This window comes from Oncorhynchus nerka, linkage group LG17, assembly GCF_034236695.1.
Source record: "Oncorhynchus nerka isolate Pitt River linkage group LG17, Oner_Uvic_2.0, whole genome shotgun sequence".
Classification (NCBI taxonomy): domain Eukaryota; kingdom Metazoa; phylum Chordata; class Actinopteri; order Salmoniformes; family Salmonidae; genus Oncorhynchus; species Oncorhynchus nerka.
This window is the reverse complement of record NC_088412.1, coordinates 41,445,648-41,469,366: the sequence shown is the minus strand read 5'-3', so window position 1 is coordinate 41,469,366 and position 23,719 is coordinate 41,445,648. Positions and strand designations below refer to the sequence as shown.

General features: G+C 44.9%; 1 protein-coding gene across 4 annotated transcripts; it reads left to right on the top strand.

Moving 5' to 3' along the window:
• The first annotated feature begins 1,481 nt into the window (after nt 1–1,481).
• On the top strand, nt 1,482–22,659 carry LOC115145258 (protein spinster homolog 1-like). Of its 4 annotated transcripts, XR_010459458.1 has the most exons (13): nt 1,611–1,900; nt 5,344–5,562; nt 12,601–12,803; nt 15,009–15,160; nt 15,296–15,362; nt 15,596–15,738; nt 15,986–16,138; nt 16,541–16,730; nt 19,462–19,527; nt 19,895–19,993; nt 20,139–20,307; nt 20,483–20,616; nt 21,151–22,659. XR_010459458.1 is itself a non-coding variant. In XM_029686688.2 (12 exons), exons 2-12 carry the CDS (start codon nt 5,352–5,354, stop codon nt 21,219–21,221), a joined length of 1,524 nt encoding a protein of 507 aa, XP_029542548.1. In that variant the 5' UTR covers nt 1,614–1,900; nt 5,347–5,351; the 3' UTR covers nt 21,222–22,659. The 4 variants fall into 4 exon arrangements, 3 of the variants coding, with proteins under 3 accessions (XP_064859244.1, XP_029542548.1, XP_029542547.1); XM_029686688.2 differs by lacking the exon at nt 20,483–20,616 and having other exon boundaries at nt 1,614–1,900; nt 5,347–5,562; XM_029686687.2 differs by lacking the exon at nt 20,483–20,616 and having other exon boundaries at nt 1,615–1,900.
• The last annotated feature ends 1,060 nt before the right edge of the window (nt 22,660–23,719 follow it).

Sequence of the window (23,719 nt, the reverse complement as noted above, 5' to 3'; positions counted from 1 at the left end):
AGGTTGAACACCAGACGGGCTGCGGCGTTCTGGATGAGTTGTAGGGGTTTAATGGCACAGGCAGGGAGCCCAGCCAACAGCGAGTTGCAGTAATCCAGACGGGAGATGACAAGTGCCTGGATTAGGACCTGCGCTGCTTCCTGTGTGAGGCAGGGTCGTACTCTGCGGATGTTGTAGAGCATGAACCTACAAGAACGGGCCACCGCCTTGATGTTAGTTGAGAACGACAGGGTGTTGTCCAGGATCACGCCAAGGTTCTTAGCGCTCTGGGAGGAGGACACAATGGAGTTGTCAACCGTGATGGCGAGATCATGGAACGGGCAGTCCTTCCCCGGGAGGAAGAGCAGCTCCGTCTTGCCGAGGTTCAGCTTGAGGTGGTGATCCGTCATCCACACTGATTACCTATTTATGCTTACCTATTGCAGATTCAGTCTTCCCAGCCTGGTGCAGGTCTACAATTTTGTTTCTGGTGTCCTTTGACAGTTCTTTGGTCTTGGCCATAGTGGAGTTTGGAGTGTGACTGTTTGAGGTTGTGGACAGGTCTTTTATACTGATAACAAGTTCAAACATGTGCCATTAATACAGGTAATGAGTGGAGGACAGAGGAGCCTCTTATAAAGAAGAAGTTACAGGTCTGTGAGAGCCAGAAATCTTGCTTGTTTGTAGGTGACCAAATACTTATTTTCCACCATAATTTGCAAATAAATTCATTAAAAATCCTACAATGTGATTTTCTGGATTTTTTTTCTCCATTCTGTCTGTCATAGTTGAAGTGTACCTATGATGAAAATGACAGGCCTCTCTCATCTTTTTAAGTGGGAGAACTTGCACAATTGGTGGCTGACTAAATACTTTTTTGCCCCACTGTATATACACCAAAGTATGTGGACACCCCTTCTGACATTTTTTAAAAACCTTTATTTAACTCAGTTAAGAACAAATTCTTAATTTCAATAACGGCCTAGTAACAGCGGGTTACCTGCCTTGTTCATGCTTAGAACGACAGATGTTTACCTTGTCTGCTCACGTATTCGATCTTGAAACCTTTAGGTTACTAATCCAACGCTCTAACCACTAGGCTACTTGCCGCCCCATATTTCAGCCACACCCGTTGCTGACTGGTGTATAAAATTGAGCATACAGCCATGCAATCTCCATAGACAAACATTGGGGCCTTACTGAAGAGCTCAATGACTTTCAACGTGGCACCGTCATAGGATGCAACCTTTCCAACAAGCCAGTTCATCAAATTTCTGCCCTACTAGAACCTCACCGGTCAACTGTAAGTGCTGTTATTGTGGGGTGGTAATTTATAGGAGCAACAACAGCTTAGTCGCGAAGTGGTAGGCCGCACAAGCTCACTGATCCGGACCGCCGAGTGCTGAATCGCATCTTCTATCCTCGGTTGCAACACTTACTACGGAGTTCCAAACTGCCTCTGGAATTAACGTCTGCACAATGACTGTTATCTCACCACACCAGGGTCGGTTGAAGCCAATGATGTTTAACATCATTGGTTGAGGCTAGGAAGAATGCAACTATGTACTTTGACTATTTGCCAATAAAAGGACTTGTTACTCTCATATCTATTCAGTCACTGGTATCAGTTTCATTGTTGGTCGATTTCCAACGGAGGTGGTGTTGTAATAAGTCATGTGAGTAAGGTGCGGAAGTTGGATACAATTTCAACATGGCTGCGCCGCGATAAGGAAAGAAGAACCTAGCTGCGCCTCGCAAAAACATAACGGTTTACCTTCGTCCGACCAGTTTTTCAGAGAGCATCAAGACATGTTGACGCTAGTGTTTAAGCTAATGGCATAACGTCCAAGAGCAGATCTGACATCAACACCGGACCCGAGACAGATAACCTCGTCTCATCACTGAGTTGACCAGCTACCAGGTAACGACCGTTAAACAATAACAAAAAGTAGCTTTGAGACTCACAGGTATTATGGACATCTGTTTTCAAAGTATACGAGAGTTGGCAAGATTATACTGCTGCTGGGCTGCTAGGTATGGGATACATTCGTTTACAGAGTATTAGCAACGTACTGACATCGAATGACAAAATCTGTTAGGTAGCTTTAGTTTTGTTAGCCAGCTAACAAGGTGTTTGGTAATTGTATACGGTGTCACACTGGTTGCTAGCAACAAGCTAACCAACCAAGGTCCCATAATGATAGGATAGGATTTGCTATTTAGCTACATAATTTGCTGTCCAGCAACCCGAGGTAAAGTCAGTTTCAGGTTGGATATTCGCCTGTAGTTTTCACCACCAACAGCAGTTAGGGACCGTCAACATAGTGACAAATCAAACATTTCAAATTTCAATTACTCCTAAAACGTTTAAAACTGGTTCTAGCTAACCCGATGGCATAGACACACATTGCACACACTCTTTTTGTTGTCTCTTTTGTCTTTCACAATTTTCAATGATTTATTTACATTTTTGAATTTCAATAGCTCTTTGGTCATGTGACCTGACTTCAAAGTTCAGAATGTACACTCAGTGGGCACCCTTTAGTTTGCCCATTTTCATCTCATGCATTTATACATTCAATGTTTCTAATTTCAATATCTCCTTGATCATGTGACCTACTGACCTCAAACAAGGTTCATAATGTCCACTGACTACACTTCTATATTGCACACCCTTTAGTTTGTCCATTTTCATCTCACATGTTTTTACATTACCATTTTTAATTGTTGTAATGTTTGTTTATTCCATGTGTAACTCTGTTTGTGTCGCACTGCTTTGCTTTATCTTGGCCAGGTCACAGTTGTAAATGAGAACAACTTCTCAATGAGCCTACCTGGTTAAATAAAAGTGAAATAAAATAAATAAAACATTTGCTCCTTGGTCATGTGACCTACTGACTTCAAACAAGGTTTGGAATGTACAGTCAGTGAGCCTACACGTTGCACATCCTTTAGGTTGGTCCATTTTCAACTTACACAATTTTACATCGATTTCCCTGCTCTGCCCCCCTGAAGGACAGTGTCACTCACACACCTATTCACTTCGGCCTTCTCTGGGGCCTTCCTGACCTCCTGGCTTCTAGGTCTACACTCCCTGCCTGCCTTCTCCCTGGGCCTGAGAGTGAATAGCTTACTGCCTGGAACTACAGACCTCCAGGCCTCCACACCTACTCTCCCTACCCGTTCAACATCCCTCTCCCTTGGCCTTAGAGTATCACTTACTCCCTGGAATTACTAAAATGTCTATAGTCCTGCTGTCAGGAACCACGTGCACCTGGTAACCCATAAAAGGCTCTGTGCTGCTGGTGACCCGCCCACTTTTTTCTGCTCACACTAATGCCCGGTGGTATCATCACAGGCTTTTCTGTCTTACAAACTGGACATCATTTGCCGCTACTAACCTTCTGTGGACTTAAACTGTTTCTTCACACCCAATCGACATCAAGTGCCAGTGCAATACTTATAGGGTTGAGAACCAAATACCCCTCGCAGTACCTAGCGGCACCATCAACTGGGTGTCGGAAGAAGCAACCTTTGAATTTCATCAACTTGACATTCAGTGATCTGTGCCTAGTGGGAACCTAGGCTTCTTCTGTCCGTTTTATGGTTCCGCAGCAAATCAATGGCCGTGGATGGTACTACCCACATCAGATGTAGGCCCCCTCCCCAGACAAGCTTGAGATACTGCTCCCCACTTCATAGGGCATGAGCCAGATCCATGCAATGCCCTATCACTGCGGGGCCAATGGGTTTAGTCTCCGCCTCAAGTCTAGTGAGCGTAGAGGAGACCTCCCCACCTACAATGTGTGGGGCCAGCGAGCGCCGTAGCTGGGGAGATCTACGAAAAGGGCCTGGCATGTGTCCAGAGTTGCCGCCGCCAACCCCCCCACCCACCTGCCTGACGGTTCTGACTACCAGCATGCCTATCCCCTTGTACTGTTTGGGCCTCTGATCTGGTTTCTGACCCCTGCCTGGCCTCACCTTGAGACTGCCTATCGCCTCGTACTGTTTGGACCTGGTTTATGACCTCTCGCCTGTCCCCGACCTGCCTTTTACCTACTCCCTTTGTTATAATAAATATCGGAGCTCAGCCATCTGCCTCCTGTGCCTGCATTTGGGTCTCGCCTTGTGCCCTTGTACCGTGGACATTCTGAAATGAGTTTGAGGTCAGTAGGTCACATTACCAAGGAGCTATTGAAATTTTAATGTAAAAGTTTGTATTTTGATTACGCTCCCTAATTAAACTATGAATACAAAATGCGGCTCACATTTCCACATGCTTATTAGCTTTGGAAAGCGAATTAATCTCCAAATTGTGAAAATAAGACTTATGCAATATAGTGCGCAATTTTTCCAACATCATGACACTTATTTGGAATCTGTGGCTCAAGTGGTTTGAAAGTTATTGAGGTTTGAAAACGCAAATATCCGTTGAATATCCAACTTATAACTGTCTTTACCTCTGTGTCCAGCAATCACGTAACAGTAGCCAGCTAACTGGTAACTACATAATGTCTACTTCTGCAAGCTTACAAACATGTCAATGGGACCTTGCTCAAACTAGATAACTTGCTAAGTTCAAGTATCGATCAGAATCATATTGGTATTTTATGTAGCAATCTGTAAACAGATGAAGCATTTTAACCCTCTACTCTAGACATAGTTTTGTGGTTAATTATGAACAGTTTAGCTTTTTGTTTGAAGAGGATGTTCGTGTATTAGCCTGCCTGTCAGCACAAATTGACCCTTGTCTGGTGACCACCTAGAGTTAGCCTTTGTGTGACGTTGAAAAACACTTCAGGAAATTGGAAACCATACTCAAGCCCTAACTCGTCGTTCTCTCTCTATGGTATTTTTCATTACCTGAGTTTCCTCACATACTCTTTCTAAACAGCCTCCATTCTTGCTGATACAAATGCACACACACTGTCTTAACACTCTGCACACACACATTCAGACATGTGCTGTCCATGCTCACATGACAGTAAGTTAATTTCGTTAGCATACATCACAAGACTGCATTGCTATACTTCCCCTATACTGCCCCCTTCTCCCACATTGTCTCTGACTGTCTTGTTCCCCTGGCTCTAAATTACATTGCTTTCCCTTCAGCTGAATAACACCACCAAACCACTCAAATTTGCTTTGGTTTTACAATGACACACGTTTGAAATGCATTTGGACCTTTGTGTGTCTGCCATTCATTTAGGTATTTTTCCTTTTGACTTTTTCATTTTTATTTTCCCTCCTTTGTTTCTGCCAGAGAACTCTTTGCACGTGAGTTCCATTTAACTCCAGGTGCCTACTGTGTTGACCCAAAAATGGCCTTCTCATCATTCAGTTTTCTTTCCTTGTTCTCTCCAGCAGCTGTGATGTCTCTAGCTGACCCCACCTCTGACACCACGCCCTTCTTCTCTGATGACAGCGAGGCGGAAGGCTCAGAAGAGCCTGGTGCGGGGCCCAGCCAGCACCGAGAAGTGAAAGAGCCAGCCAGCGGCGTGTCCAGCATGAGATCGGTGTTCACTGTTATCGTCCTGTGTTTCATCAACCTGCTCAACTACATGGACAGGTTCACCGTGGCTGGTATGGACGATCTAGCGTTACACCAAAATTGACCAAACCCAATGCTCACCTAACATTTCTTTAAAGGGGAACTACATATCATAAGTGTTTAGATATTGGTCCTCACCTTTTAAAGGTCCCGAACAGTCATTCTGATTCCCATGTAAAATAGCCTTATGCGTGACTTAAACATCACCCATTATATTTTTTCCAGATTTAGATACTTCAATTTTTTATTTATTTTTTATGTTACATGTTTTTCTCTCATGTCAAACTACCAGGAAGTCTGAAAAGATTGAGTGGGCAGGGAGCTCACCTTGACTGGAGGTTCTTTTGAAAACACCAAACCCACTGGCTCCAGGTCATCTATAAGTCTTTGCTCGGTAAAGCCCCGCCTTATCTCAACTCACTGGTCATCCCCAAAGCCAACACCTGCTTTGGCCGCCGTTCCTTCCAGTTCTCTTGCTACCAATGACTGGAACGAATTGCAAAAGTCACTGAAGCTGGAGACTTATCTCCCTCACTAACTTTAAGCATTAGCTGTCAGAGCAGCTTTCCGATCACTGCACCTTTACACAGCTCACCTGTAAATAGTTGACTGACTTTAAACAGCTTGGAAAATTCCAGAAAATTATGTCATGGCTTTAGAATCTTCTGATGGGCTATCTTCTGATAGGCTAATCATTTGAGTCAATTGGAGGTGTACCTGTGGATGTATTTCTATGCCTACCGTCAAACTCAGTGCCTCTTTGCTTGACATCATGGGAAAATCAAAAGAAATCAGCCAAGACCTCAGAAAAAAAATTGTAGTAAAATTGCCTGAAGGTACCACGTTCATCTGTACAAACAATAGTACGCAAGTATAAACACCATGGGACCATGCAGCCGGCGTACCGCTCAGGAAGGAGATGCATTCTGTCTCCCAGAGATGAACGTACTTTGGTGCGAAAAGTGCAAATCAATCCCAGAACAACAGCAAAGGACCTTGTGAAGATGCTTTTGTACCTGCTTCCTCAAGCATCTATATCCACAGTAAAACGAGTCCTATGTCGCCATAACCTGAAAGGCCGCTCAACAAGGAAGAAGCCACTGCTCCAAAACCGCCATTAAAAAAAGCCAGACTACGGGTTGCAACTGCACATGGGGACCAAGATCGTACTTTTTGGAGAAATGTCCTCTGGTCTGATGGAACAAAAATAGAGCTGTTTAGCCATAATGACTATCGTTATATTTGGAGGGAAAAGGGGGAAGCTTGCAAGCCGTGGAGCACCATCCCAACCGTGAAGCACCATCCCAAACGTGAAGCACGGGGGTGGCAGCGTCATGTTGTGTTGGTGCTTTGCTGCAGGAGGGAATGGTGCACTTCACAAAATAGATGGCATCATGAGGCAGGAACATTATGTGGATATATTGAAGCAACATCTCAAGACATCAGTGATAGTTAAAACTTGACAATGACCCCAAGCATACTTCCAAAGTTGTGGCAAAATGGCTTAAGGACAACAAAGTCAAGGTATTGGAGTGGCCATCACAAAGCCCTGACCTCAATCCTATAGAACATTTGTGAGCAGAACTGAAAAAGCATGTGCGGGCAAGGAGGCCTACAAACCTGACTCAGTTACACAAGTTCTGTCTGGAGGAATGGGCCAAAATTCACCCAACTTATTGTGGAAGGCTACCTGAAACGTTTGACCCAAGTTAAACAATTTAAAGGCAATGCTACCACATACTAATTGAGTATATGTAAACTTCTGACCCACTGGGAATGTGATGAAAGAATTAAAAGCTGAAATAAATCACTACTATTCTTCTGACATGTCACATTCTTTAAATAAAGTGGTGATCCTAACTGACCTAAGACGGGGCATTTTTACTAGGATTAAATGTATTTGGCTAAGGTGTATGTAAACTTCCGACTTCAACTGTAGCTAGCCAATTCATCTTGGACAATTTCAGTTGAAACTTTACAAGGTGAGGTCTGAATACATTTAATTAAATACATGTATATTGACTATCAAACAATGTTAATATATCATGACATCAATGATGTCCAGAAAATTGTATGGATCTTCCAATTGGAATGTCTCAATATAATGACATGACATCTGTCAGTTTTGGTCAGCCATTTACATTACATTTAAGTCATTTAGCAGACGCTCTTATCCAGAGCGACTTACAAATTGGTGCGTTCACCTTATGACATCCAGTGGAACAGCCACTTTACAATAGTGCATCTAAATCTTTTAAGGGGGGTGAGAAGGATTACTTGATCCTATCCTAGGTATTCCTTAAAGAGGTGGGGTTTCAGGTGTCTCCGGAAGGTGGTGATTGACTCCGCTGTCCTGGCGTCGTGAGGGAGTTTGTTCCACCATTGGGGGGCCAGAGCAGCGAACGGTTTTGACTGGGCTGAGCGGGAACTGTACTTCCTCAGTGGTAGGGAGGCGAGCAGGCCAGAGGTGGATGAACGCAGTGCCCTTGTTTGGGTGTAGGGCCTGATCAGAGCCTGGAGGTACTGAGGTGCCGTTCCCCTCACAGCTCCGTAGGCAAGCACCATGGTCTTGTAGCGGATGCGAGCTTCAACTGGAAGCCAGTGGAGAGAGCGGAGGAGCGGGGTGACGTGAGAGAACTTGGGAAGGTTGAACACCAGACGGGCTGCGGCATTCTGGATGAGTTGTAGGGGTTTAACCTGTTAAGACTCTAGGGGCAGTATTTCATTTTTGGATAAAAAGACGTGCCCGTTTTAAGCGCAATATTTTGTCACGAAAAGATGCTCGAATATGCTTGGAATTGATAGTTTTGGAAAGAAGACAGTCTTACGTTTCCAGAAATGCAAAGATTTTCACTGTGAGTCCCTTAGAACAAATGCTTCGGGCAAAACCAAGATGTATGACCGACCAGGAAATGCACAGGATTTCTGAGGCTACGTTTTCCATGATCGCCTTATATGGCTGTGAATGCGACAGGAATGAACGGACTCTTTCTCTTGTTTCCCCAAGGTCTTTGCAGCATTGTGACGTATTTGTAGGGATATCATTGGAAGATTGACCATAAGGGACTACATTTACCAGGTGTCCCGCTTGGTGTCTGCGTGGCAATCGGTGCGCAAAAGTCAGGTCCCGGTATTTTTCCATTCAAATCTCAGAACAAACCAGGCTACAAGGACGGTGCTTTCAATGGAGAGAAATATGACAAACCACCTTCAGGATTGATTCAAACAACGTTTTCCATGTTTCAGTCGATATTATGGAGTTAATTCGGAAAAAAGTTCGACATGTAGGTGACTGAATTTTCGGTTAGTTTCGGTAGCCATATGCATAGTAACAAAAGGTAACGATGTGTCCTACACAAGAATCTTTCAGGAAAAACTGGACATCTGCTATGTAACTGAGAGTCTCCTCATTGAAACATCTGAAGTTCTTCAAAGGTAAATTATTTTATTTGATTCCTTGGCTGGTTTTTGTGAATATGTTGCGTGCTAAATGCTAACGCTAATGCTAAGCTAGCTATCACCACTCTTACACAAATTAGTGATTTTCTCTGGTTCTAAAGCATATTTTGAAAATCTGAGACGACAGGATTGACAACAACCTGCCCGCTTGACCCTATTCCCTCCTCTCTTCTCCAGACCATTTCCGGAGACCTTCTCCCTTACCTCACCTCGCTCATCAACTCATCCCTGACCGCTGGCTACGTCCCTTCTGTCTTCAAGAGAGCGAGAGTTGCACCCCTTCTGAAAAAACCTACACTCGATCCCTCCGATGTCAACAACTACAGACCAGTATCCCTTCTTTCTTTTCTCTCCAAAACTCTTGAACGTGCCGTCCTTGGCCAGCTCTCCCGCTATCTCTCTCAGAATGACCTTCTTGATCCAAATCAGTCAGGTTTCAAGACTAGTCATTCAACTGAGACTGCTCTTCTCTGTATCACGGAGGCCCTCCGCACTGCTAAAGCTAACTCTCTCTCCTCTGCTCTCATCCTTCTAGACCTATCGGCTGCCTTAGATACTGTGAACCATCAGATCCTCCTCTCCACCATCTCCGGCGCGGCCCACGCTTGGATTGCGTCCTACCTGACAGGTCGCTCCTACCAGGTGGCGTGGCGTCTCCTCACCACGCGCTCTCACCACTGGCGTCCCCCAGGGCTCTGTTCTAGGCCCTCTCCTATTCTCGCTATACACCAAGTCACTTGGCTCTGTCATAACCTCACATGGTCTCTCCTATCATTGCTATGCAGACGACACACAATTAATCTTCTCCTTTCCCCCTTCTGATGACCAGGTGGCGAATCGCATCTCTGCATGTCTGGCAGACATATCAGTGTGGATGACGGATCACCACCTCAAGCTGAACCTCGGCAAGACGGAGCTGCTCTTCCTCCCGGGGAAGGACTGCCCATTCCATGATCTCGCCATCACGGTTGACAACTCCATTGTGTCCTCCTCCCAGAGCGCTAAGAACCTTGGCGTGATCCTGGACAACACCCTGTCGTTCTCAACTAACATCAAGGCGGTGGCCCGTTCTTGTAGGTTCATGCTCTACAACATCCGCAGAGTACGACCCTGCCTCACACAGGAAGCAGCGCAGGTCCTAATCCAGGCACTTGTCATCTCCCGTCTGGATTACTGCAACTCGCTGTTGGCTGGGCTCCCTGCCTGTGCCATTAAACCCCTACAACTCATCCAGAACGCCGCAGCCCGTCTGGTGTTCAACCTTCCCAAGTTCTCTCACGTCACCCCGCTCCTCCGCTCTCTCCACTGGCTTCCAGTTGAAGCTCGCATCCGCTACAAGACCATGGTGCTTGCCTACGGAGCTGTGAGGGGAACGGCACCTTAGTACCTCCAGGCTCTGATCAGGCCCTACACCCAAACCAGGGCACTGCGTTCATCCACCTCTGGCCTGCTCGCCTCCCTACCACTGAGGAAGTACAGTTCCCGCGCAGCCCAGTCAAAACTGTTCGCTGCTCTGGCCCCCCAATGGTGGAACAAACTCCCTCACGACGCCAGGACAGCGGAGTCAATCACCACCTTCCGGAGACACCTGAAACCCCACCTCTTTCAGGAATACCTAGGATAGGATAAAGTAATCCTTCTCACCCCCTTAAAATATTTAGATGCACTATTGTAAAGTGGCTGTTCCACTGGATGTCTTAAGGTGAACGCACCAATTTGTAAGTCGCTCTGGATAAGAGCGTCTGCTAAATGACTTAAATGTAAATGTAATGGGAGAGATGAGGATCCCGGTGCCACCACCCCGCTGACCAGAAGCTCTCGGGGTGTGCGAGAACACGTGGGCGGACGAAGAGAGAGCAGTAGGAGTAGCAGTGTTATCTGTGGTGATCCATGTTTCCGTCAGTGCCAAGAAGTCGAGGGACTGGAGGGAGGCATAGGCTGAGATGAACTCTGCCTTGTTGGCCGCAGATCGCCAGTTCCAGAGGCTACCGGAGACCTGGAACTCCACGTGGGTCGTGCGCGCTGGGACCACCAGATTAGGGTGGCCGCGGCCACGCGGTGTGGAGCGTTTGTATGGTCTGTGCAGAGAGGAGAGAACAGGGATAGACAGACGCATAGTTGACAGGCTACAGAAGAGGCTACGCTAATGCAAAGGAGATTGGAATGACAAGTGGACTACACGTCTCGAATGTTCAGAAAGTTAAGCTTACGTGGCAAGAATCTTATTGACTAAAATGATTAAAATGATACAGTACTGCTGAAGTAGGCTAGCTGGCAGTGGCTGCGTTGTTGACTTTGTAGGCTAGCTGGCAGTGGCTGCGTTGTTGACACTACACTAATCAAGTCGTTCCGTTGAGTGTGATAGTTTCTACAGTGCTGCTATTCGGGGGCTAGCTGGCTAGCTAGCAGTGTTGATTACGTTACGTTGCGTTAAAAGAACGACAATAGCTGGCTAGCTAACCTAGAAAATCGCTCTAGACTACACAATTATCTTTGATACAAAGACGGCTATGTAGCTAGCTACGATCAAACAAATCAAACCGTTGTACTGTAATGAAATGAAATGAAAATGTGATACTACCTGTGGAGCGAAGCGGAATGCGACCGGGTTGTTGAGTGAGGAAGTTCTATTCGGTAGACGTTGGCTAGCTGTTGGCTAGCTAGCAGTGTCCCTACGTTAAGGACGACAAATAGCTGGCTAGCTAACCTCGGTAAATTAAGATAATCACTCTAAGACTACACACTCTAAACTACACAATTATCTTGGATACGAAGACGGCAAAGACAACTATGTAGCTAGCTAACACTACACTAATCAAGTCGTTGAGTGTAATAGTTTTTACAGTGCTGCTATTCGGTAGACGTTTGCTAGCTGGCTAGCTGCTGGGCAGATAGCAGTGTAGACTACGTTAGGATGACGAAATACGATAATTACGCAATTATCTTTGATACAAAGACTGCTATGTAGCTAGCTAAGAAGAAATTGCTAAGATTAGACAAATCAAACCGTTGTACTATAATGAAATGTAATGAAAAGTTATACTACCTGCGGACCGAAGTGCGGATGCGACCACTCGCTCCAACCCGGAAGTAGTAGCCCTTCCCCCTCTTGTTCTATGCTGGCTGAAGACTTAGCTAGCCTCTAATTATATTTGCTGACACACTGAAGTCAAATTTTGGTGTTAGTTTACTTGTACCAATCTAAACCACGCAACTCTGCCAACACGCCTTCTGCGATGACAGTTACAAGGCTGTACGTATTTAAGATGGGTAAGATAATAAGATATTACCATGGTTTATTAAAATTAGGCTTTATGTGATTAACTTTCTGATCAAACTTTATCATTGTAAAAGCAACAGCAATCTTTTATAATTTGGTCATCCTACTTTGTTCTGGTTTCATCCAAATATCATCAAATTTGATGAAAAACATGATTTTGACAGGACCTTTTTAAGAGTTATATATTATGATAATTTCACACAATCATCGATCTGTTTGCTACAGAAGCATAGGCAACTCCTAAAAAGCATGTTGGATTAGACTATCATAACCCCAATAAGTAATTTCACATATTCCATATAACAGGTCTGTCTGTCTCTGTCTTGTTTAGGTGTTTTGCCTGACATTGAGCAGTACTTTGGGATCAATGATGGGAAGTCGGGGCTGCTACAAACAGTCTTCATCTGCAGCTACATGTTCCTGGCTCCTGTCTTTGGTTACCTGGGTGACCGGTACAACAGGAAGGTGATCATGAGTGTGGGCATCGGCTTCTGGTCCGTGGTGACGCTTGCCAGCTCCTACATGCCCAGAGAAGTGAGTTACACTGTTCTGACCAGCAAAATAAAACTGTTTTGAATCCCCAAAAAGTTATGGTTTATATCGTTCCTTACTGTTGCTTTTTTTTTTTTTTTTTTTTTTTTTTTTGCAGAGCAGCTCCAGAATTTAAAATTTGAACATCTTTTTTGTAGTTAATAAATCCAATGTGAAACGTGATAACTATAGTATCCTTAACTAGCGTTGAAAAGGTTACTCCATTCTTCTATAATTAAAAATCTCTCCCTAATTTCTGACGACTATTGTTTTAGGAACTATAAAGTTGGGAATATGTTCCACATCGAAACAACAATTTTTTTTTTGTTGTCATTTGTTATAGGCAGTTTTTAAGGACACATAACTGTGGATAATTTGGCCAATATCGCTTGTTTATTGATGGTGCTGGCAGCGCCCAGTTGGTTTCTTTCTCTTGGATCTGAACGGGTCTTTGGATCCGAACCAGCACAGGTCTGTTTGAGTCTGCTTTCCACAGTACTTTTCAGAATTGGTCCCACTGACCTTGGGTTAATTCGGAATGGTCTCCGTTTTTTGGAAAATAATTGTGTGCTTATCGAGTCTGGTGGGAGAGCCACGGATCGATTTCGGAACGGATGCACCTTTTTGGACATGTGAAGACCTCTATGCCCATGCCCTGGTTCTCAGACAGTGAAAATGACTTGACAATGGATTGTAAATCTGTGTGTGACAACTCTTAAACTTTCTGTGTCTGCCTGCCTGCTTGTCTGTCTGTCTCCGTGTGTGAAGAGACGTGAGCTGCGGGTCTCCACTGAATTAGGTAAATTCGCCTTCAGTTTTAATGCCGCCCATTTTTTAAATAATAACCTGCAGAACTCCCTGCATCTTGATTCCCTGGTGGCAGTTTAGAAGTCTGTGTTGAATTTGTTAAGTCAGAGTATTTTTGTTTTGTTTTTATTAACTGTGAATAACTGGGCCTCCCGAGTGGCGCAGCGGTCTAAGACACTGCAGTGGTTAAGGCGTCACTACAGACCCGGGTTCGATCCCAAGCTGTGTCACAACCGGCCGTGACCGAGAGTCCTGTAGGGCGGAGCACAATTGGCCCAGCGTCCTCTGGGTTGGGGGAGGATTTGGTCTGGGGGGCTTTACTTGGCTCATCACGCTCTAGCGACTCCTGCTGGCGGGCCGAGCGCCTGCAGGCTGACGTTGGTAGTCAGCTGAATGGTGTTTCCTGAGACACATTGGTGCGGCTGGCTTCCGGGTTAAGCGGGTGGGTGTTAAGGAGCTCGGTTTGGCAGGTCATGTTTCGGAGGGCGTATTACTCGACCTTCGCCTCTCCCGAGCCTGTTGGGGAACTAGTTGCAGCAATGAGACAAGATCGTAATTGGATATCAAGGAATTGGAGAGAAAAGGGGGGTAAAAAATTGTATTTTATTTTTTATATATATTTTTTTATTAACCTGCAGTTTTTCATGATTTAAAAAACAATATATACTCAGCAAAAAAAGAAACGTCCCCTCACTGTTAACTGCGTGTGTAAATCTTTGTATGAACATAACAAGATTTAACAACTGAGACATAAACTGAACAAGTTCCACAAGACATGTGACTAACAGAAATTGAATAATGTGTCCCTGAACAAAGGGGGGGTCAAAATCAGCAACATTAAATACTGCAGTGCATCTCCTCATGGACTGCATCAGATTTGCCAGTTCTTGCTATGAGATGTTACCCCACTATTCCACTAAGGCACCTGCAAGTTCCCAGACATTTCTGGGGGGGAATGGCCCTAGCCCTCCCCCTCCGATCCAACAGGTCCCAGACGTGCTCAATGGGATTGAGATCCGGGCTCTTCGCTGGCCATGGCAGAACACTTGACATTCCTGTCTTGGAAGTCACCTACAGAACGAGCAGTATGGCTAGTGCCATTGTCATGCTAGATGGTCATGTCAGGAAGAGCCTGCAAGGAAGGGTACCACATGAGGGAGGAGGATGTCTTCCCTGTAACGCACAGCGTTGAGATCGCCTGCAATGACAACAAGCTCATTCCAATGATGCTGTGAATATAGATATTTTATGTTTGTGTTTCTGTTGAATTTGTTGTCCTCAGGGCACCATTGAAAATGAGAACCTGGCCTCAATGGGCTCCCCTGATTTTAAATTAAAGTAAAATCTTAACCTGAAGGAATGTTCTTTTCTTCCCCCTCTCTCCACCATTTATCCTGTCAGTATTTCTGGCTCCTGTTGTTGACGCGTGGCCTCGTGGGGGTTGGGGAGGCCAGTTATTCCACTATCGCCCCAACCATCATTGCTGACCTGTACGTCAAGGAGAGGAGGACGCAGATGCTCTCTGTCTTCTATTTCGCCATTCCAGTGGGCAGGTGGGGTCATAGAACATACACACCTACTAATGTATACATCTGTCCATCTTTGTTATCTGTCTTGGATTATGTGTTAAGAGTAGGAGCCGATTGACCCTGTGGTGAATGTTTGTTCCATTGTCCTTCCTTCCTCAGTGGTCTGGGCTACATCGTGGGGTCAAAGGTTGATGACATGGCAGGGGACTGGCATTGGGCCCTGCGGGTGAGTTATCAAATCCCCTGAGCTGTTGGATATTATACATACATCTCAACACACATGTTTCTCAAAATACATGCACTCTCAACCATAAAGGGAATAAAACAAAAATGCATAAAAGCACGTCACCCAGCCAGCTGGTCATCTGACTTAAAAATTCAATGTGTCCATGTTTTAGTTCTATCTGTCTCTATCAGAAACATCAATTATGCCATTAAAATTGTGTTTTTTCCCCTTAGGTGACTCCTGCGTTAGGACTGGTAGCGGTGGTGTTGCTTCTGTTTGTGGTGAAAGAGCCGAAGAGGGGTGCTATCGAGGCCCGACCGGAGCACACCCTCCAAAGGACCAGCTGGCTGGGTGACATGAAGGCCCTTTGCAGAAAGTATGTCCACCATCACCAGCCCAGTGTCAAATGATATCCCTGTGTAGAGAACTACATTTGACCAGAGCTGAATATCATATCCTCTTTTCTATATTGTGCACTACTTGAAATGACACCCATGTTCCCTATAATAGTCCACTATGTTTTGCCCTTATCTCTATAGCTCTGTATTCATTGCACCATTATAGTGTATCGTTGGTCTTACAGAAGTTATCAAACCAAGATATTTGTTTGTGTCTGTGTGCAGCCCCAGCTTTGTGTTGTCTACGTTTGGCTTCACAGCAGTGGCCTTTGTGACTGGCTCCTTGGCACTCTGGGCCCCGGCCTTCCTCTTCAGAGCTGCTGTCTTCACCGGAGAAAGGCCCCCCTGCATTAAGGCGCCCTGCGACACCTCCGACAGGTAACACACAGGCTCACACCAACATCCAACAGGTGACTCGCAAACGTCCGACAGGTAACACACACACAGGAACTAGGTGCTGAACAAAGACACTTTATAATCAGTCAGAATGTTAAGGGATCATCAGACTCCTCTGCAATCACAGGATAAGATTGAATCATCACAACGTTGTTGCCACTACTACACTCGACTCCTGATGACTGCAACGGTTTGGGATGACAGTACAAGTCAGTGAATAAAGAGCAGCAGTAGAGAATAGACATCAAACTTTCGCTGTCAAAGGAATTCAGTTTATCAGGAAATAGTCAATTGTCAATCAAAAACCACACAGATGAGTCAGCAAGGGTAAACAAATGTTTCCAATTGAATGTTATAAACTCTTCTCACTCTCTCCCTCCGCAGCCTGTACTTTGGCATCATCACAGTTGTGTCGGGGATCCTGGGTGTGGCCAGTGGTGCAGAGGTCAGTAGGAGGCTGAGGTTGAGGACCCCAAAGGCTGACCCCCTGGTGTGTGCTCTAGGACTTCTGCTCTCAGCGCCCTTCCTCTACCTCGCTATCGTCTTCGCTCAGGCCAGCCCCACTGCCACCTACGTAAGCCAACACCCATCTCTCGCTCTGTGTGGCCGTGGCCGAATACTTGCATTCTAAATAGTAGGCATTTTGGGTATGGACAATTCCACGGTGCTGGAGCTGAACTGAGACTTACATTTTTCACTTAAAATGTATACCAAACAAAAACCATGGATTTCAAAGTTTAACAAACTGTACAAATCTATGCACAATGACTATTTTAAACAATTAACACTGATATTTTTACGAAACCTTTTTAAATTAAAAAAAAAATGTTACCCCCTTTTCTCCCCAATTTCGTGGTATCCAATTGTTTTTTTAGTAGCTACTATCTTGTCTCATCGCTACAACTTCCGTACGGGCTCGGGACAGACGAAGGTTGAAAGTCATGCATCCTCTGATACACAACCCAACCAAGCCGCACTGCTTCTTAACACAGCACGCGTCCAACCCGGAAGCCAGCCGCACCAATGTGTCGGAGGAAACACCGTGCACCTGGCAACCTTGGTTAGCGCGCACTGCGCCCGGCCCGCCACAGGAGTCGCTGGTGCGCGATGAGACAAGGATATCCCTACCGGCCAAACTACAGTAAGTGAAGTGGATTTACACCCGGTAACGGAATTTCATCATGGTTCCCTGATCTGTACTACAGAAATTCTCTTCATGGTGATTTATCCTAAATGGGTACACAAAGGTTAAAATATGCAATGTTCTCTCTTGCATATTTGGGTATTATTCTACACACTGGATATTATTTTAATGAGCCCCGAACCAGACCAAATTTGATTGGTCCAGACCACACCAAATCTGAACCAATCATAGACGTCTATGTTTGGAGAGTACAGCACAGTAGAGCTCCGTAGAGTGCAGATAGTTCAGTACATTATAGTGTACTCAACTTGTGTCCTCTACTGTATACTATACTGAACTCTACAGTATTGAACTATACTCTACTTACTCTACTGTCCTGTCCAAACTTGTGAAACCAACTGGTTTGTGACTACTATTATTTCTCATTGTAGCCAACTCAATTGCAGCTATTCTGTTACCAATTTGGTATGAAAGAAAATAATGTAAAAACACTAATTGTTAGGTCTACCTTTTTTACTTGTTACTTCTGTGAATGCAGCTAGCTCAGCCTATTCAGAGAGGGATGCTATGTTAGCTGAAGTGCTGTGCACTGAAGTCCCCAAGAGAAGGGAGAAGGTGAGAGGATAATAATAGAAATAAGGCCATGCTCATTAAAAATAAAATAAAAATCCTCATGGCGCTGACCACCACTGATACACACGGTCTGCCGTCTGCCTGGTACAGTTGAAACTGGGATTAATCTGTGAAGAGCACACTAGGCAGGGTGCCAGTGGCCATTGAAGGTGAGCATTTGCCCACTGAAGTTTGTTACGGTGCCGAACTGCAGTCAGATCAAGACCTTGGTCAGCACAACGAGCACGCAGATGAGCTTCCCTGAGGCGATTTCTGACAGTTTGTGAAGAAATTCTTCATTTGTGCAAACTCAGTTTCATCAGCTGTCCGGGTGGCTGGTCAGATGATCCCGCAGGTAAAGAAGCTGTATGTCGAGGTCCTGGGCTGGCGTGGTTACACGTGGTTGTGAGGCCGGTTGGACTTTCTGCCAAATTCTTTAAAACAATGTTTGAGGCGGCTTATAGTAGAGAAATGAACATTTTTAATTCTCTGGCAACACCTGGTGGACAGTCCTGCAGACAGCATACCAATTGCATGCACCTTCAACTTGAGACATATGTGGCATTGTGTGACAACTGCACATTTTAGTTGCATTTTATTGTCCCCAGTACAAGGTGCACCTGTGTAATGATCATGCTGTTTAATCAGCATATTCATATGCCACAGCTGTCAGGTGGATTGATTATCTTGGCAAAGGAGAAATGCTCATTAACAGGTGTGTAAACACTTATGTACCAAATTTGAGCGAAATAAGCATTTTGTGTGTATGGAACGTTTCTGGGATCTTTTATTTCAGCTTATGAAACATGGCACTACATGTTGCGTTTATATTTACGTTCAGTGTATATATGCCTTACTTTCTCAGACTAGCTTTCATTTTAACACCCAATTTGATATGCTCCTAGTGACTTCACGTTGGTACTTTTACATGGAATTGATCATGTGTGAAAGTACGTGAGATTTTGCACAATATTGAGGAAGAGAAATGCTTGTGTTTGACAACAGCTGATACACAGATATAGTAACACGCTGTACCAAAATAAACAAATGGCAGGAGTCAACGCAATTGCACATTAGATGACTCATTCTCAATATGGCTGAGTCTAGTATGTTATGTTTTTGAAATTTAACTAGGCTAGCCGTTTAAGAACAAATTCTTATTTTACAATGACTGCCTACCCCAACCAAACCCTCCCCTAACGGATGACGCTGGGCCAATTATGTGCCACCCTATGGAACTCCCGATCACAGCTAGTTGTGATACAGCCCAGGATCGAACCAGGGTCTGTAGTGATGCCTCTAGAACTGAGATGCAGTACCTTAGACCACTGCGCCACTCGGGAGCATGTGTTGCTATCTGCATTCGATTTTACTGAACAGTACATAAATAGTATGTAGTATGATTAGTATACAGTATGCAGTTTTAGTAAGTAGTAGGTAAGACCGATCAGCCTGTCTTTCTCACACCCGCTTTCCTCTCTGTTGGCTTTGTATCCCCAGTGTATGGTAATGGTAGTCTAACCAGTTTTTTTGTTTTTTTTGTGATCAGGTGTTTATCTTCCTGGGCGAGACCTTCCTGTCTATGAACTGGGCCATCGTAGCGGACATCCTGCTAGTGAGTTCAGATGCATAACAATCCCCTATCTAAACGCAAGGTGGTTGTGCCCTATTCAATCAATGTCCATATGCAGATGTTTCTGATCTAATTTGTCAAACTCACCTGGTGTGCTCGTCCGGGGCGACAACAAAAATGTGTACTAACTGGATAATATGGATTCGGTGTCTGTTGAGGAATTTAGATCATGCCAAGTCAGTGGCATATATGAATAGCCACATTTTTAAAGTAATGTGACTCTTTAGTGCACACATGTTTGACCTTCCAACCTCAAGGTTACTTTTAAATTGTGCTGATTTGCTAATTATTTCCTACCTCCCCTCCATCTCCCCCCCCCCCCCCCCCACTCTCCCTCTGTCTTTCCCAGTACGTGGTGGTCCCCACGCGTCGCGCCACAGCTGAGGCCTTCCAGATCGTTCTCTCTCACCTGCTAGGAGATGCTGGGAGTCCTTATCTCATAGGCCTGGTATGTCTCGTGATTGTTATGCATGTATGTATGCATGCATAACTAACTACACATTTGATACACACACCTGTCTAAAGAAAGAGTATGATCCTCATTTACTGTCTGACCCCCCCCCCCCTCCCCTCCCCCCTCCCCTCCCCATCAGGTGTCAGACTCTCTGAAGCAGACTGACTCGTACCTGTGGCAGTTCCGCTCCCTGCAGCTCTCCCTCCTCATGTGCACTTTTGTGGCAGTGGGGGGCGGGTCTTTCTTCCTGGCCACCGCCCTTTTCATCGAGAAGGACCGTCAACGTGCCGCAAACTACACACCCTCAGGTGAGAGGCTAAAATTGGAGCTACGTTTATGTGCCTGGGCCCCAGATTAGCAACAGGTGAAGCTAACTATGAATGCATGTGAAGTGGTGAAATTCAATGAGGAGCCTTTAAAATAAAAAATACAAATCTCATACTTTACCAGGTAGGTTGACTGGGAACACATTTTCATTTACAGCAATGGCCTGGGGAATAGTTACAGGGGATGAATGAGCCAATTGGAAGCTGGGGATGATTTGGTGGCCATGATTGTATGCGGGCCAGATTTGGGAATTGAGCCAGTATACCAGGGTTTACACCTTTACTCTTACAGTAAGTACCATGGGATTTTACTGACCACAGAGGGTCAGGACACTCATTTAATGTCCCATCCTAAAGACTGAACCCTACACACAGGGCAATGTCCCCAATCACTGCCCTGGGGCATTGGGATTTTTTTTTTAAATAGACCAAAGGAAAATGTGCCTCCTACTGGCCCTCCAACACTACTTCCAGCATCATCTGGTCTCTCATCAAGGGACTGACCAGGACCAACCCTGCTTAGCTTCAGAGGCAAGCCTGCAGTGGGATGCAGTGGGATGCAGGGTGCTATGCTGCTGGCCCAACACTTACTCCTGCTAACTACAGATATGTGAAAGAAAGTGTTGAGAGCAAGCACAGATGAGACCGGTAGAGACGAGTTTACAGACCACAGGTGATGTTAGCAGAGAGAGGCTTGCAACAGTTCAAATCAAAAAATCTAATCAAATCAGTTAGAAGAAACTACCAGGTCACATATTCTGTTCATCTTGATAATCAATATACAATGCTTTAATTTTACTGTCCTGTATTTTCTTTCCCTAACAGATGATGAACCAATTGTTGTACCGAAGAGCGGCAGGTCCACGAGGGTGCCAGTGTCCAGCGTTTTGATTTGAGATTAAAGGGACGTTGGAGGCTCCTGTGGAATATGCTGCACCCTGATTGGTCCCTGTTTCAATCACGCAGCAGTGTTTTTACATTTAGGGCCTTTAATTGGACAATGCCCTATACAGAGACTTTTATTTATTATTTGTAACATTTGAGGTGATATGGTTTTTAATACCTTTATCTGCTGAGGAACATTGCAGAGTCAGAGCTGCCAAACCGTTCCACTCATCATTTCCTGGTGTTTTTGTAGTGACCAATCAGATATTCCACTTCTGATTGGCCTCACGTGTTGGCATGACAACATGAGACAAAGTGGCTTATGAGAAATGTATGCAGAGTAGTAAACATGAAGTCAAAGAGCCACATCAGTGGAAGCCTAACCTCTGTGGCTGGAAGAGGTGACCGGATAGAAGAAAGCACAAAAGAGAATTTCAGAAGAGGCAGCTACTTTACCCGAGGGAGAGAAAGAAGCAGAAAGCCTTTTTGCGTTCCGATGCGTGCACCCCAGTTATCTCCTGTTACAGCCAATGTGTCACAGGGGTCACAGATAGGGGTGTCACTCTTAGACAGACACTCATCCGTTACCCCACAGGGACTATATGTCGACGGTAGAGACCTCTGCGGAAAACCGGCAGGATATTTTTCACCCCAGTGCTCTGATTGATTTCTAACCACTACATCCCAACTACTGCTGCTGTGCTTCTTGCTTGGGTCTGAAACGCAGAGATCTGATTGGCCACGGAATAACTAGGACCGGTCCATTTCGAAGCCATTCCAACCAGTGCTGTCGTCCTCCCGTCAACAAACTTAAGACTAAATATTATGCTTGTTCGTTCAGTGTAACCACAAACTACTTACTACATACAGTATCCAACCGAAAAAAATGGAGTTGGCAGGCACAGGCCGCATTGTACTCCAAACCCACCGATCGGTTGTGGGATGTTGCATTTATAACAGATTAAGCCTAATCATGCTTGTTGTTTTTAGACCCGTTTGGTATATTATAATAATAACACTAGATTTGTCCCTCAGCTACCTAGAACGTGGTGGAGGGACAGACGTCTGTTCCAGACAGGTACAGAAGATAATCTATGTTTTCTTTATTAAGACCCTTCTTTTTTTTTTTTTCTTTTTTTTTGTTGCAATTACTGGTGTTTTTATGGAATGATCCTGGCTGTCCGGCGTACTTTATGAGGTCACAAAATCCAGAGTCACTGATGTCACAACGACCAGGAGATCAAATCGGGTCTATTACAGTTGAATTGTCTAAGGAAAATGGATATCCCTTTTTAATGAAGACTATTGTTACATTATTTCTTTTTTTTTTAAAGAATGTATTGGTTATTTTGGAAAGTGAAGCCTTAAAATAATTAGTTCTGTTTTTAACTTTAATTTGATTTGATGTAAAACTTTCGTTGAAAGATTAAACGATGAGAATGGACCGTTGACGAGATGACTCATGGAATGATTTCTCTATGTATCCGCGCATATGTCACTTGGTGCTTTGCAGTTGCAGAGGTGATAAATGTGTCTTTGAAGCTTGGATCCTGTAAGCTCATAACCACGCTTTAATGAAGGGTTGTATACTCTGCTGCACAAATACACCAAGTGCCTCTCTCATTTAGCCTTTCTATACCTTTCCCTCTCTCGTCCCTCTCCTATGACATCTCCCTCTCCTTTGCCCCTCTCTCTATTCAGGAATTCCACCTCTACCTTGATTTTTTTCAGTTGTCTACACAGTCTCTCTCTTTGATGGGGGGAGTGAGAGAGGAGCTCACGGCTTCCTTCCGTTGGTGTGGTTTCCTGTTTGTGGGGGGAGGGGGGGGGGGTGAGCGAAGTAAAGCAGGTCGCTTGTGCAAAGTTCACACTGTTCAATCTTAATGCTGCTGCGAGACGGTGTGTGTGTGTGTGCCCACGTGTGTGTGTGTGTATGTCCAGAGCAGTTTGACATTTTGTGTTCTTCTGAGAACTAGTGTCTTCTCAGAGGCTCTGGCAGTTAAACCAGGATGATAACACTAAATGCAACACCGTACCCAACGCTACCACATAGGCACCCGGCAGTCATTTTACATGTGTGGGTGCCATGCCAACCAGCTTTTCTGATGGCGGTCTGCTAGAGGAGCATCTATAGTGGTGGAAACATTTCCCCTAAAATGATTGTCTGGGGAGAATAATAATGAGTGCACTGATGATGGGAACACACAGCTACAGGAGGCACATGTCGTGATTTGCCATTCCATGTCGGTTGTATACTTTCGCTACATTTCTGAGTTGACTTTCAGATTCTACATTCTGACTAAAAAATAAAGCATTATTACTGACAGCTCAATTAGCAGTTGACAATATCTGATTATTGACTTGTATGGACCAAATGATAGCCAAGGGTCTGAATGTTGCCAATGCCAATTATTATACTGTTCCCTCTACAGCATATACATTGGTTCAAATACAGACCTTTGGGGTACCCCGGCATAGGATTTAGAACTATAGGATGGTACATCTTTTG

Bases quoted from the DNA above. Each gene is read 5' to 3' on its own strand.
- LOC115145258 (XM_029686688.2), top strand. From the start codon at position 5,352: ATGTCTCTAGCTGACCCCACCTCTGACACCACGCCCTTCTTCTCTGAT. The intron at 15,363-15,595 runs GTGAGTTATCAA...TTTTCCCCTTAG, and splicing joins ACTGGCATTGGGCCCTGCGG to GTGACTCCTGCGTTAGGACT. The intron at 19,528-19,894 runs GTGAGTTCAGAT...TGTCTTTCCCAG, and splicing joins TCGTAGCGGACATCCTGCTA to TACGTGGTGGTCCCCACGCG.